This window comes from Trematomus bernacchii, unplaced genomic scaffold (genome assembly GCF_902827165.1).
Source record: "Trematomus bernacchii unplaced genomic scaffold, fTreBer1.1, whole genome shotgun sequence".
Taxonomy (NCBI): Eukaryota; Metazoa; Chordata; class Actinopteri; order Perciformes; family Nototheniidae; genus Trematomus; species Trematomus bernacchii.
In genome coordinates, this window is record NW_022987588.1 from 5,127,848 (window position 1) to 5,140,930 (window position 13,083).

At 45.6% G+C, this 13,083-nt stretch overlaps 1 protein-coding gene across 1 annotated transcript in view; it reads left to right on the plus strand.

The window, feature by feature from the left end:
- bcor (BCL6 corepressor) overlaps window positions 1-10,320 on the plus strand; it is a 33,011-nt gene extending 22,691 nt beyond the window's left edge. Inside the window, 5 exon segments of the mRNA XM_034128544.1 lie at window positions 5,377-5,543; window positions 6,410-6,555; window positions 8,706-8,783; window positions 8,929-9,082; window positions 9,181-10,320. Of these exon segments, the coding sequence (XP_033984435.1) occupies window positions 5,377-5,543; window positions 6,410-6,555; window positions 8,706-8,783; window positions 8,929-9,082; window positions 9,181-9,511 (876 nt within the window). The 3' untranslated portion in view covers window positions 9,512-10,320.
- The last annotated feature ends 2,763 nt before the right edge of the window (window positions 10,321-13,083 follow it).

The window sequence follows — 13,083 nt, forward strand, 5'->3', positions numbered from 1 at the left end:
ACTCATGCTTTTTGCATCATTTCCTCCTATTTCCCCCTTACTCACGCTTTGTTCTCTGCATACTCCATCTTTTTTGTTGTTGCTCTTCTTGCCCGCTACGCTCTCTTTCTCTCAGGTTTCTGCTCTCCCCCCCCCCCCCCCCCCCCCCCCTTTTTCCTCTCGGCACTCTTTCTCTTCCTCTCTTTGTGACTCAGATTGTCGTTGGCACCCCTCTTCCTCCTCCTCCCCGTGACACACACACACACACACACACACACACACACACACACACACACACACACACCCTCCCCTCCTCTTGCCTCGCTCCGCTCTCACATCTCATTAATTTTCCGTGAGGCGAAGTGTGACACACACGCAGGCACACACACACACACGAGCATGTGCGTGCGTGCGTGCGTGCGTGCGTGCGTGCGTGCGCAGACAGCATGAGGGATCGGTGGGATCATTATACGGAGACTGATGCTCGCTGCCTCTCTCCAGCATCGGGAGTTTTTTTCTTCTTTCTTTGTGTAGCTTCCGATCGTTCGCTCCGAAACCAGATCCGCTCGTTCTCCACACATACAAGAATGAATGAGACCGGTGTATAATATTCTCCTGAATCTCACAACTCCAATTGCTCGGAAAAGCTTTTAATTAAAGTTGGATGGCCCGCTGTCTCGCTCGCATCGTCCCTTGTGTTCCTGTGTATTAGCCTGAGCGTGTCTCCCTCGTTGTTGACAGATTTGACAAATTGATTTATTGATCCAAATGGTTTTTATGCCACTTGAGCTGCAGATTGTGATGTGTCCACCCGACAGTCACTCACCTCTGATGCTATCTCTGTGTGTGTGTGTGTTGGTGTGTGTGTGTGCGCACGTGATCAGTTTTATCACCAGCAGAGGTATCTTCACAGAACTGTAAATAGGTGTGGGTATCTTTTGTTGCTCATTAACCGGTTGCTTTATGGTTTTGTGTGTTTGTTGTACACATTTATGATGATGAGGTGTGTGTGTATATGTGTGTGTGTGTGTGTCTGTGATTATGTGTGAGTCAGAGTGAGAGAGCAAGAGTGTGAATGAGAGGTAAGCACTGGGAGTATAATCGCGTTCTAATGGCCCTCTAATGTGCCGTGGTGACTGTGGTTAGCAGTGGCGGCGGCTGTTTTTCTCCCTTGCTTACACACACACACGCACACACACACACACACACGCACAGGGTGCAGCGCAGCAGCAGGGTTCAGTCAGCCGTGCTGGAGAGAAGCTGGCTCGTCTCTCTGATTTATGCGTCTCTCGAACGTTTTTTTTCCCTCCCTCTCCTCTTTTTTTTCCGAACCCCTTCGTATTTTTCCCTTCCTGCGCTCCGCGTGTGGAGAGGGAGAGAGAGAGAGGGAGGAGGGAGGAGAAAACCTGAGACTACACAAACAAGGCGCTGACCGCTGCGCAAACAACACCCCCGCCTCCTCGCTCCCTCCCTCCCTCCCTCCCTTCCTTTCTTTCCCTCTCTCTTTCTCTCTCTCTCTCAGGAAGCTCGTCTCTCACTGCCTGTGTGTGATAAGCCTGGGGCAGACCCCTGGGGCTCACTCACACACACACATACCCACACGCACACTCAGACGTGCGCAGAGACACACCAATTTATGCATACCGCCCCACACACACACTTGCATACAAGCCTGTAGACGCACAGAGCGCTTGTCTCGCGCTGGTGTTTTAGCGCCGCGAGCTCTGGGCTTATCACACACAGGCAGAGAGATATGAGGGCCTGAGAGACAGAGGCACACACACACACACAGCTCATGCTGATTACGAGCACACACACAAATACGCACGGAGAAATGCGTTATGTCCCAATAAGCACATGCACAGGCATCCTGACGTGTTCCCCTCCATATGCTGCACACAGCGACAACTCTCCACACTCGCTGCTGACGCCCACACACACACACAGACCTGCACATGCAAATTCAGAATTGCGCACACACACAGCCTACATGCTCACTACACACACACTCAAACACACTCGTACAGAGAAACAGCGGTTGTAAGCAAATGAACAGGCGTCCTTTTTCTTGTACAGACCTGCACATGTGGAATCACCTCATGCACACATGCATGTAATTTAACACACACACACACGCACTACTCTGTGCTGTTCTCGATGCCCAGCCGACACCGTGCATATTTCATGTTCGTTTAGTTTTGTGATCCGTGCCTCTGCACATGAAAGCCCACTCTCTCTTTCTTCCTCCCCTCGCTCACTCCCCTTTTATTCTCTCTCTCTCCCTCGTCTGCCTCGCTCTCTGAGCATTTGAAATGGTAATGAGGAGAGATTCTGCGGATGTCTTCATCCCTCTCCCCCTCGTGCCGGGGCCCCTCAGCTCTGCCCATTGAAAGCTCAGATAAAGGTGCAATCTGTCATTTATTCTCCTCACATGAATCACTTCTGATTTTCCCTCTTAAATCCATGTATGATCCAGGCAAAGAGGAAAACTAGATTGCATTTTAAGAGCCTTAGTCAGACCAACATCTATGATGGCAACCCCTAGGACCAGACTCATGGCACTTAGTGGATTTGCTTCTGAAATAAATCCACACTGACTTTTCAAATGTAACTGTAGTGAACTTTGACTCGCACATTTGCGACAACAGTCTTGAGAATATTGACCTTTCATGAAACAGAAAACTATCCCTCGCTGTGTCAACCCATCGAATATCATACATGTAACTCTACAATTTTAATCCGGAGGGGTCTGGTCGAGACACAGTGGGCAAATAAATCATCTTCAATTCCCCATTTAAACATATTATCTAGTTGGTAACCAAGCTAGTTAGCTTTTAACTGTTTTTAGCTAACAATTAGATTGTTTTTTAGAAAGCGATTAGCCAGCTAGCTATTTTGCTGACTGGTATTATTTAATTTGTTAACATTGTGCTAGCTGCAGTAGTGTATAGCATGCTAGCAGTTGTTTCGCTAACCACAGTAGTTTGGCAATTAGCCCTAAGTCACTACATCACCAAGCTTTCAAAGACTCATAGGCAAGGATATTTACAATTAATTTAGCAACGCCTTATGCTTTATGGTATAACCAGAACAGTTAAATATAGCTATTTTGTTTGAGACTGGATTAATTTATTTTGACTGAATATTACAAGTGAAAACCGGTCTTTTTTTTGTCAGTGTGAGATGAATTAACCGTATATGCGATGGTTATATTATGGGGCTTCCACTGTCACCCCAGCAGTCATTCAACAGCAGGCTGGCTCTTACACAAACACATTCACAAACACACGAACATCAACACGCTGCACTTGTCAAGGCAGGCATCAAACTCACTGCTTAGACGTTTGGCTCTTTATCACACATGGAGAGCCATTCATGCATTACCTGCACATGTCATGCGCATTTAAATACTCACACGCACACACACACATCTGTTGTATTATAGGCGCATACAAGGCAGCGCTATAAGGGGTTAAATGTCTGAGTGATGCATTGATTGCAGGCGAGCGCAGGGAAGCATTCTAGAGAGGGAGATTAGAGGACGGAGGGAAAGAGGAGGGGGGAGTGGTGTCTCATTTTACTGCGGAGGAGTGTGTGTGTTTCTGTGTGTTTCTGTGTGTGTGTGTGTGTGTGTGTGGCGGGAAGCCGGGGCTCTCGTGTTAAGCTCCTCGCTCTCTCCCAGCGATATTAAACACGGCTTCGGAGGTTTAGCGCTACGCCTCCACAGCCACACGCACACACACATACTCGTCAGCGGCACAGAAATACACGTACGAACACACATACACACACTTAGGCAAGCTGCATATCGACACTCTCTACCCGTCAGTCTCTCCAACACTTGCTCTCATTCCCTCGTACAGATCGGCACACACACACACACACACACACACACACACACACACACACACACACACACACACACACCGAGAGCGAGTGGAATCCCCCAGAGGGGAGCTTCAGCACAGCGCTCCTGAATCTCTCTCCAGCAGGCAAACAGAGTGTTGGCAGCGAGTGAAAACCAGTTGGAGCGATGTCCCACTCCCCCCCCCCATTTATCTTTTTCTCTCGCACTTTTTCTTGCTCACACTTGCTCACTTCTTTTCTCTCGGCCCCACTTTCCACTTCTCATTGACTCTCCTCCGTTCGCTCCTATCACTACCCCCCCCCAGCCCACTTTGCACTACCACCCTTTCATCTCTTGTTATTATCAGCTGCAGCCCAGAGGACAGCCCCGGCAGATTTCATCCACAGATTCATTAATCTGTCATCTGTTGGTGTGTTGCTTCTCTTTTTCTCCCGTTCTTCTGTCCTCTCTCCAGCCCTCGTCTTATCCCTCTGTCAGCCTGTTTTCTCTTCGCCGACTGTCTTTCCATCCCTCTTCCTCCCTCCATCCGCCCTGTGCTGAAAGAGAGAGAGCGGGAGTAAGAGAGAGAGAGATAAATACTTGGACTAGAAGGCAGGCTCGAATTAGCATAGAAATGGAAGTTTGGAGTCGTTCCCCAGGTTCAGATGAGCAGCTTTCCTCCCCTTGGCACAGAACTGTTAGCAGGACGGAGTATGAGTGTGTCAGGATGTATGAGTCTTGCATTCACACATATACATTATTAAATATATTCAAATTAGGCATTTTCTGTTTATTTTTCCAAAGGTCTGCAAATACTGCTGCCAGTTGCACACTAAGTTGCGTTTCCACACAGATAAAAACACATTCCCACAGTGTTGAAACACACACTTGTTTGACAGGCCCTATTTCCGCACACTGCTGGACGTCTCCATATCTCTCTGTCTGGTCTCTGTTTGGTAGCAGCAGACACCGCTCACGTCCAATAAAAACCAGTCTGACTACTTAGTGCTGGATGCCCAACTGTCACAGCCCGAGACCAGAGGAAACGCTTCCAGCTCTTGAGCGCCTCTATCAAATCTCTTTGTTCCGCTTCCATTATGCTGTGTTCACAGCCCAGCCATCCTAACTGGCTGCAACAGCGGCGTCCTGTCCCAACCATGGCACGCACATCCATACACACTCACACACTCACACACACACACTCGCACACACACACGCACACACACACTCGCACATGCACAAGCAGAGTCTGGCAGGCTAAATACAGTTGAGTCACACTTAGTCTCCTCGATGTGTTTTGGCGCCAGCTCTAGTAATACGGAGCATTTGTGAGTGTGTGTGTTTGTCCAGCACAGGAACGCACTCAGTTCCTCCTTTCCTTAATTTCTCTCCCACAGGAACTGTAAAGGAAAGGACTGTTTGCGTCTGCGTCTGCTCCGTCTGACTCGTGTGTGGCTCTTGTGTTGCTTGGGTTGTCGCCACATATAAATCCAAGCACTCCCAATCTCACGCATTAAACCCTCCTCTCCCTCTGTGTTGGCTCTCTTTAGGAGGTGGTGCTGTACTGCCTGGAAAACCGAGTAAGTGAGGTGAATCACAGAGACTACGCCGGATACTGCGCTCTGCACGAGGCGTGCGCCCGCGGCTGGCTCAGCATAGTCCAACACCTGCTGGATTACGGGGCGGACATCAATTGCAGCGCACAGGATGGCACTAGGTAAACATCATTCATATGCACACAAAATCACACTGGCATAAACAAACAAACTTTTCTTTCCGTTTTCTTTCTGCTTGTTCGAATAGGGTGAGTCAGACTTAGTCATCAATTAAGTTATTTGAGTTTGCTCATAGCAACATTTCTGGGATTGATTTGACATTTGCTTGGCAAGAGCAGTGATTTGAGAGATTAGCTGCAGTTTTAAATTGGAGTGAATAGTGATTCTGTTGCTGTGTTATTAAAATGTACAGTAGGGGGTCTGTTCTAGGACACTGTGCACAGTCTTAACGGTGCATTGTGTAGCAGCTTTTAATAAAGCATTTCCAGATTTGCAACGTTAGTGGTTTTAGAGTTACAATGGTGCTGCCATTTCTAAAATCAAAAAAGTGTCCTATATATATAAATTGCATATACTTTGTGTACATGCAAGTGGCAGATACGTTTATTAATAAAGCACATTTCAGCAATAACTCAATAAAGAGCCAAGCAAATGGAAAGTGAAGCTTGAATAGAATAAGACGGGTTTAAAAAAACACAAAAATAACTTTGCATTATTTGAATTTATTTTAGGCAATGACAAACAGCAAAAAAGATTTGCAACATGCAGTTTTCTGGAGTTCAAAAACGTAATGCTGCTTCATGCTTGTTGAGCGATATTAGAGACATGCAGGACCAGCAGCATTTTAACAGACAAAATGGTTAATAAGAAAACGTACATGTAAATAATTCTACCAGAAACATTGCTGCAAAAATGACAAAGAAGCCATCAATTATCACAGTATCAAAATGACTGAGAGGGGTTTATATTTGTAATGCTGTTTTGAAACTCCATCACCATATTAAACTCTGTACATTTGTGTGTCAAGACCGATTCACGACGCTGTGGAGAATGACCATCTGGACGTTGTTCGAGTCCTGCTTTCTTATGGCGCTGACCCCACCCTGGCCACATACTCCGGCCGCGGCCTGCTGAAGATGACCCACAGTGACGGCATGCAGCGCTTCCTCAGCGGTAAGATCCTGCTGGCTCTACGTTATATTCATAGACGGGGTTTAGTCAGGAATATAGAAACACTGATGTTACTAGCTGTGATCCATATCCTCCCCTACCTCAAAGCTTCAAAGTAAAACTCTGTGAATCATGAAAGCAAAATGAACTACTGTGGAAAGTATTTTTCTCCCCTTCAGTCATTTTCATTCAAAGTTTGATCCTGGATTGGACTTGTCTGATCAGTTAGTAGACATGGAATTTCCTGGCTATAAAAAAAAAAGTGAGGACTAGGGGATTTGACGTCTTTGTAAATCAGGAATAATGTTAATCCATGAACTAGGATAATAAACATCCAAGTAATCAGAAGCAGCAATAAAGCTAGTTTTGTTGAGTTTGAGAAAAAAGGGCTTGCAAACAGGCCTGCCGTTTTAATACTTAATGGTCTGGAAGTTCCATCTAAAATCTGTAAATTACAAATAGAGGACATGACCCATTTTTGCTTTTGTAATATGATTGGATTTGACGGGTTTTATTACCTGAAATCCAATAATGGCAGCGCAGTTAACTGTTTTGCAACGAGTGCAGTCGTTGAAAGTTTCATACCTCCTGTATTCAAAGTGGAATGCAAAAGCCAGGAAATTTGAATATTAATTTATCTTTGACCACATCAATCATTCATGCTGGAAAAAAGCAGTGAATTAATAAGTATAAGAGGGTTTCCAGTTAGCAGGAGATTGGAAATGGAGGTGGAGGAAGGGTTAATTTGGGAAAAGATCAGTCTGCAACAGAGTTCCCAAACGCCCCAATCTTGACTCATCCACTGTTTGCTGTTCTCTCAAAGCGCTGACCTCTGTGCAACCTGTTGAGTCTCTTTCTGTAAACCCTCTTCCCAACCGTCGCTACAAGACATGTCTGTCTCTGTCATCCCATTTCCCCTCCAGCGCCCTCCCCCCTTGCTCCTCTCCCCCCTCCCTCGACCACCTGTTAGACAGGGAGTCTCAACCCGCCGGGGTGCGTGATACAGCCTCTGAGCTCCTCTATCTGGTTACTAAGCAACGCCAACTGTGTTTGCTCAGCGTACGTGCGGAAATGGGCTTCGCACTGGCTGGAGACTCTGCCTTTGTGTGCGTGTGTGTGAGAGTCTTTTCACAAGGCTGCCACGCATGAGTGTGACGTGGTCTGTGTTCGGGGCGTGAGTGTCAGAGGGCTCGTCTGGATGTTTGCAGGAAAGTGGAGACTCGGCGAGTTTGTGTACAGAAGGAGGAAATGAGAGCATACACAGGCACACGCTTCCTCCTGCAGCCAGGTGCTTAATATTACATGAACATGCAGCTAGTTAAAACCGATTATCTGACTCCGACTCAGCAGGGGATTTACTAAAAGAGACAAGCCGCGGGAGAAAAGACGGTAGATCAGGGTGAAAATGAACAGGTGTTAGTTCACGGTCGGCGCAGGTTTAGTGCAAAAGGGAGATTTATATGTAGATGCTTGGAAAGATGGTGTTGCATTTTGAAAAGAGCATGGCTGGACGGATCGATGACTGCGAGATTGACGGAGCGGGGAGAGAGGGAGATCGAGCCGCACCGGAGAAAATTAGTGAGAGCGAGCGATTGCTGCCCCCCCCCCCCACCTGGTCCCACTCATCTGGAGGCCGTTAATCCCTCCAAACACACGCCAGACGCCCCACGCCTCAGCACTGGCACAAAGCCCAGCTCTCACTCTGTGAATGTGTGTGTGCGAGCGCGTGCTGAATACACACTTTGCTCTCGCTGTGTGTGCTTATCCATCTCCCTCTGCTTGTTTGTTTCCTGTGTGTGTGTGTGTGTGTGTGTGTGTGGACTCAGCGACTGTGTGTGGTTCTTGTTTGATTCCTGGCAGCCCTGCGCTGAGCTGAGCCAGCTCTAACCCGGCGGAGACAGTCGCTCTCCTCCCCCGTGGTACAGCCGCTGGCCCCTGACCATCAGCACCCCCCCCCCCCCTCCCCACCGCGAACATTGGCTCTGTTCATTTCTCTTTTCTCTCTTGACACATCCCTCCTCCTCTCCGTCTTTACCGTGCTCTTTATCCATTTTTCTGCTGTAGTCTTAAAGGGCAATTGTCTTTGCCTCTCTGCCTGTCCCCGAGGCTCCAGCTCTTGAATAACAGGCTCCGCTCCTTTCTTCTCTCCATAGATTATTTTGCTGACCTTCAGGGCCGCTCAGATGACGACCCGGGGCTTTATTGGGAATTCTATGGCAGCGCTGTGTGTGGTGAGTACGGATCAGCACGCTGTTTGTTTTAGTGCTTACCAAGTCATTTTAAACATCTTCAATGCCATCTAGTTTTGAGTGTTTTTTTATGATTATGTAGATGCTAAGTAAACATTATTCATGTGGGTTCTTGTGTGTGTTTCAGAGTTGAGCGAAGAGGGCGGTGTCTATGACATCCTGGCTGACCCCCCGGGCCCAGAGGACGAGGATGAGGATGATAAAAGGGAGGTGTTTGAGTTTGAGTTCTCTGACCGCCCTCTGCTGCCTTGCTACAACATCCAGGTGTCCCTCTCTCAGGGGTAAGCTTTGATCTCAACAGCAGACTCCCATTTTAAAAAGAAAAAAAACCTCTCTGTTGGCCTTGATTTCTAAACATTGCTTGATTCCCTCTTTTCAGGCCCAGAAACTGGCTGCTTCTGTCGGACGTGCTTCGCAGACTGCGGATGTCTGGTCGCGGTTTCCGACAGGCTTTCCCACACATGGAGGTGGTGACGGTGGCAGAGGCGGAGTTTTACCGGCAGGCCTCGCTGTCGCAGCTGTTCTCCTGCCCAGAGGAGCTGGAGGGCTTCCACGCGGACAGCAAGGACCTGTTAGACCTGGTGGAGGACAGCGGGGAGCTGGCGGCGCTGCTCGGCTCCACCCTGGAGTGCCTGGACGACCGCTGGGACCACCCAGGGGACAAACTGAAGGACAAAATCAAGGCTAATGGAAAGTTGGGCTCCTCCTGACCCCTTGAGCCACTGCACCCTGGACCTTGATCCTAAACGACTGCAGTCTCTTTAGACCCCCCCCCCCAGAGGGTTTGATGATTTGCCTTAGCCTGACTTTTAGTTCATGCGCTTCGGCCCAGCACTGTACAGATGGACTGACCTGCTGCTGATTGGCTGCTGAAACGCGTCCCTCCGTTAACTGAGAATCAACACATTTGTGACTCTACAGACATAATAATGGTCTTATTTTTATAAATTAATATATGTATAAATAAATAAATATATATATATATATATATAATATCAAGAGATTTTTCTTTCTTTCCGATGTTGCTCACAACTCCTCTGAAAGATTTTGTATGACAACAGTGTATTGTGTTGTCAGCGATTGGATGGAGTGTGTGAGCACGCAGCACATGTGCATGTGTGTAGCTGTACAGGATAGTACTGAGACTGTGCTATTGAATGTGGTATTTGTGTTGATCGGAAGCACATGATGTCCTGTCTTTTTTTTCTCCTCAGACTTGAGCGTTAGCTTGAGCCTCGGGAGCAATTTGGTTGTATCTTTTTTTAAATGTTCACATTGCTTCCTGTTAGTCTGTAATTTAACATGCGAAACTACAAAATTGTTTGTATAATAAAGTTTTAAGATAATGTTGATATTTACCCCTTCGGCACAGAGCTTGTATATAACAGGGAGGCTACTGCAGTAAAGTAATTGTTTGTGTGTTCATTTTTGTTTTAACTTTGTAATTAAAATATCTCATAATTTGTATTTATATTTTACAAAGAAGTTGCTTTAAAATAAATATACAAACTGCAAGATGAAGCATGTGTTCCGTTCTTTTTATTTAGTCACAGTTGAATTAAAACTGGCTATGAAAACTAAAGTGTTACTGGCTGCTCTGTCAAATTGAATCTTCTCTAATTATCGTTTTCTACTCCTGGATGTCACCGAGGTGTGATCAACACAATCCTACATTGCCATCTCTTGGAATATGTGTGTATTGTTGGTGTCATGCAATTTATTGTTGCAGCCATAACGGAACCGCTCACGATGTCCCTTTACTGCCTCTCTGCTGGAAAGCTGTGGCTTGCAGCGCCCTCCAGTGTGCAACATCTATTATATTAAACATAACGGGTATTCAATGATAAATACATCTTTTAGAAGGTGTTTTTTTACATTGAATTAGTAAAAGTATTTAATTATTTATTGCATTTCTACAAAAAATGTGCATGATCACTTAAATTTGAAAATACCTACTTTATATCAGAATTAGATTACCTCTATTTTAACTGCAACAGGGAAATTGACGGCATTACAACAGCAATACAGTGCAGATTAAAGTAAAAAGTATAATTACATGCGATATAAAAAAAAAACTATGCACATGTTATTAATAATTTACAAAACTTAAGTAGCAGTACTCTTTTTTTTTTTTTTCTTTTTTTTCTTTTTTTTTAACTGACCATTATCAAAATATAGAAGTAACTGTTAATGTTTCCAAATTGAAAAAAATAAAGCGTAAATTACAGGAGTGAATATTGCACATGAGTGTGTCAAAATATAATATAAAAATTATTCGAGTAGTGATAGTGTTTTTTTCTTAAAGGGCCCATGTCATGGCCATTTCCACTGATCATAATTCCATTGTTGAGGTCTACTAAAATAGATTTATACTGTGCAATTTTCCAAACTCACATTGGTTTCTCATACAGCATCTCTGTAAAGTATCACTATGTGTATTCACCGGTATTCACTCTCTGTCCTAAACGGCTTGTTGGAGCTCCTGCCCCCCCCCCCCTAAATGTGAGCCCAGTGTGCTCTGATTGGTCGGGACGTTGAGAGGCTCGTTGCTGCGATCTGCTGCGAGGAGCGGACAGGCTTCCGGGTCGGCGATACAGCGAGAACAAGCCAAACTCATCCTGACCACACACAAAGACTCACAGCCGAAGTAAAAACAATAAGTGTGGCTTGATATTGAGTAAGAAAAAGGTTTATAACGCTGTGAGAATGGGTCTGCGGAGAGCAGACCGTTTACATGCATAAAAACCTTCATAACACACAAGGGGACAGGTAATAACCGGAAAAGCATGACATGGGCCCTTTAATTTCAAGAACTGTTTTTGTTAGCCAAGATGTATTGTATTTCCCTTTGCCATTGACCTCCATCATTGTCCAAAAGCACAGAAATGAACCTCAGTCGCACTGACAAAATCACAATTAAATCTAATAAAACTTTTCATAAAATTACAATGTCCAACTTTCATAATGTAGACTCTTTTTAGAGAAAATATATATTCCTGATACCTTTTTGAAGTTTTTTTTCTTGTTAGGAACAATTTGTCTTTTGGGATGAGAGCCTTAAAGAAAAGGGATGCATTTATGATTCTTAACGAGATCAAACATATATGAACAGTTTATAAAAACAATTACCACAAGATTAAAAAAAGCAGGATAAACCTCAGGCCAGGTAGTTTTACATTTACTGGAGTACTGGTTGAAATGTGGGGCTCCAGGCTCCCCAGATATCAAGAGGGTGACTGGGTACATTCACAAAGAACAGAGAGTGGGAGGACCGTGAGCTTAGGGGGGGACCCAAGGCCCCTCAGTGGGCTTATTCAGAGATGGTCTGCATCACATCCTGAATACGCTTTGTTTAAGAGTGTATGGATCAGCGTTTGATCTTTGCTTCAGTGACTGTAAAGGACTGCAGCAGAGAGAAACACATCAGTCTGTGAGGCTCTGCGGAACGCACTAAATTAGCAGCTAAGTGTGTCAGCATGACGATCTGGCCAAGTTTCAACTAAGCTGAAGTAGAGTAAAGTACACTGGCGCAAATGAGGTAAAGTAAAGGGAGTTATACAAAGCAGATATACTCAAAAAGAACTGCCCTATCTCTGCAGCATTGGTGCAAAGAGAACGCTGGCATGAAGCCAAGAGCAAGGCCCTGAATTCTGAGGTAGTTGATCCACAAGCTAACAATGGAGCTCTAGAGAGGGTACATGGCCAATCCAGCCCCTTGGGGCAAAAATAAACCCCTGGAGGAATCCTCTAAGAAAGGGAAAGCAGACTAAAATCATCATCAGGCTCTGAAGCGATCTTAAGATGTGTTTTAATGTTGAAAACCAAGACGCCTTGTTTTATCTGAGGCCAACAGCTTACTGGAGTGAAGTCTGAGCTTCAGCTGCTGTCTCCAGGCAGCGAGACATTTGCCGGTTTCTCATATCCAGGTAAAGGTTATGGAGTGACAAGAGGCTGTCAGACAGCTAATTGAGACGCTGCAAAGAGTTGAGCCTGGCAGACCCTAGTTACCCTCTCAGAATGAACGCTGAAGTCAGAGTCATATCCTGAGGCAGGAGGTGCAGGAGGCCCACACTCAAAACACTCAAGAGCTCCTCTCCTGACTGACATCCCTTTTTACTGAACAGCAGGATGTAATTTCAGAACATAAGCCTCTAGGTGAAGAAGTCGCCTCTGTGAGGATTACACTGCATGCTTACCACCCACTCTGTTTTCCTACTAATTGTCAGTAAAATGCAGCAGAAAGTTAGCAAGTGGACCTTAAAAAAGTGTTTGTGATCAGCAT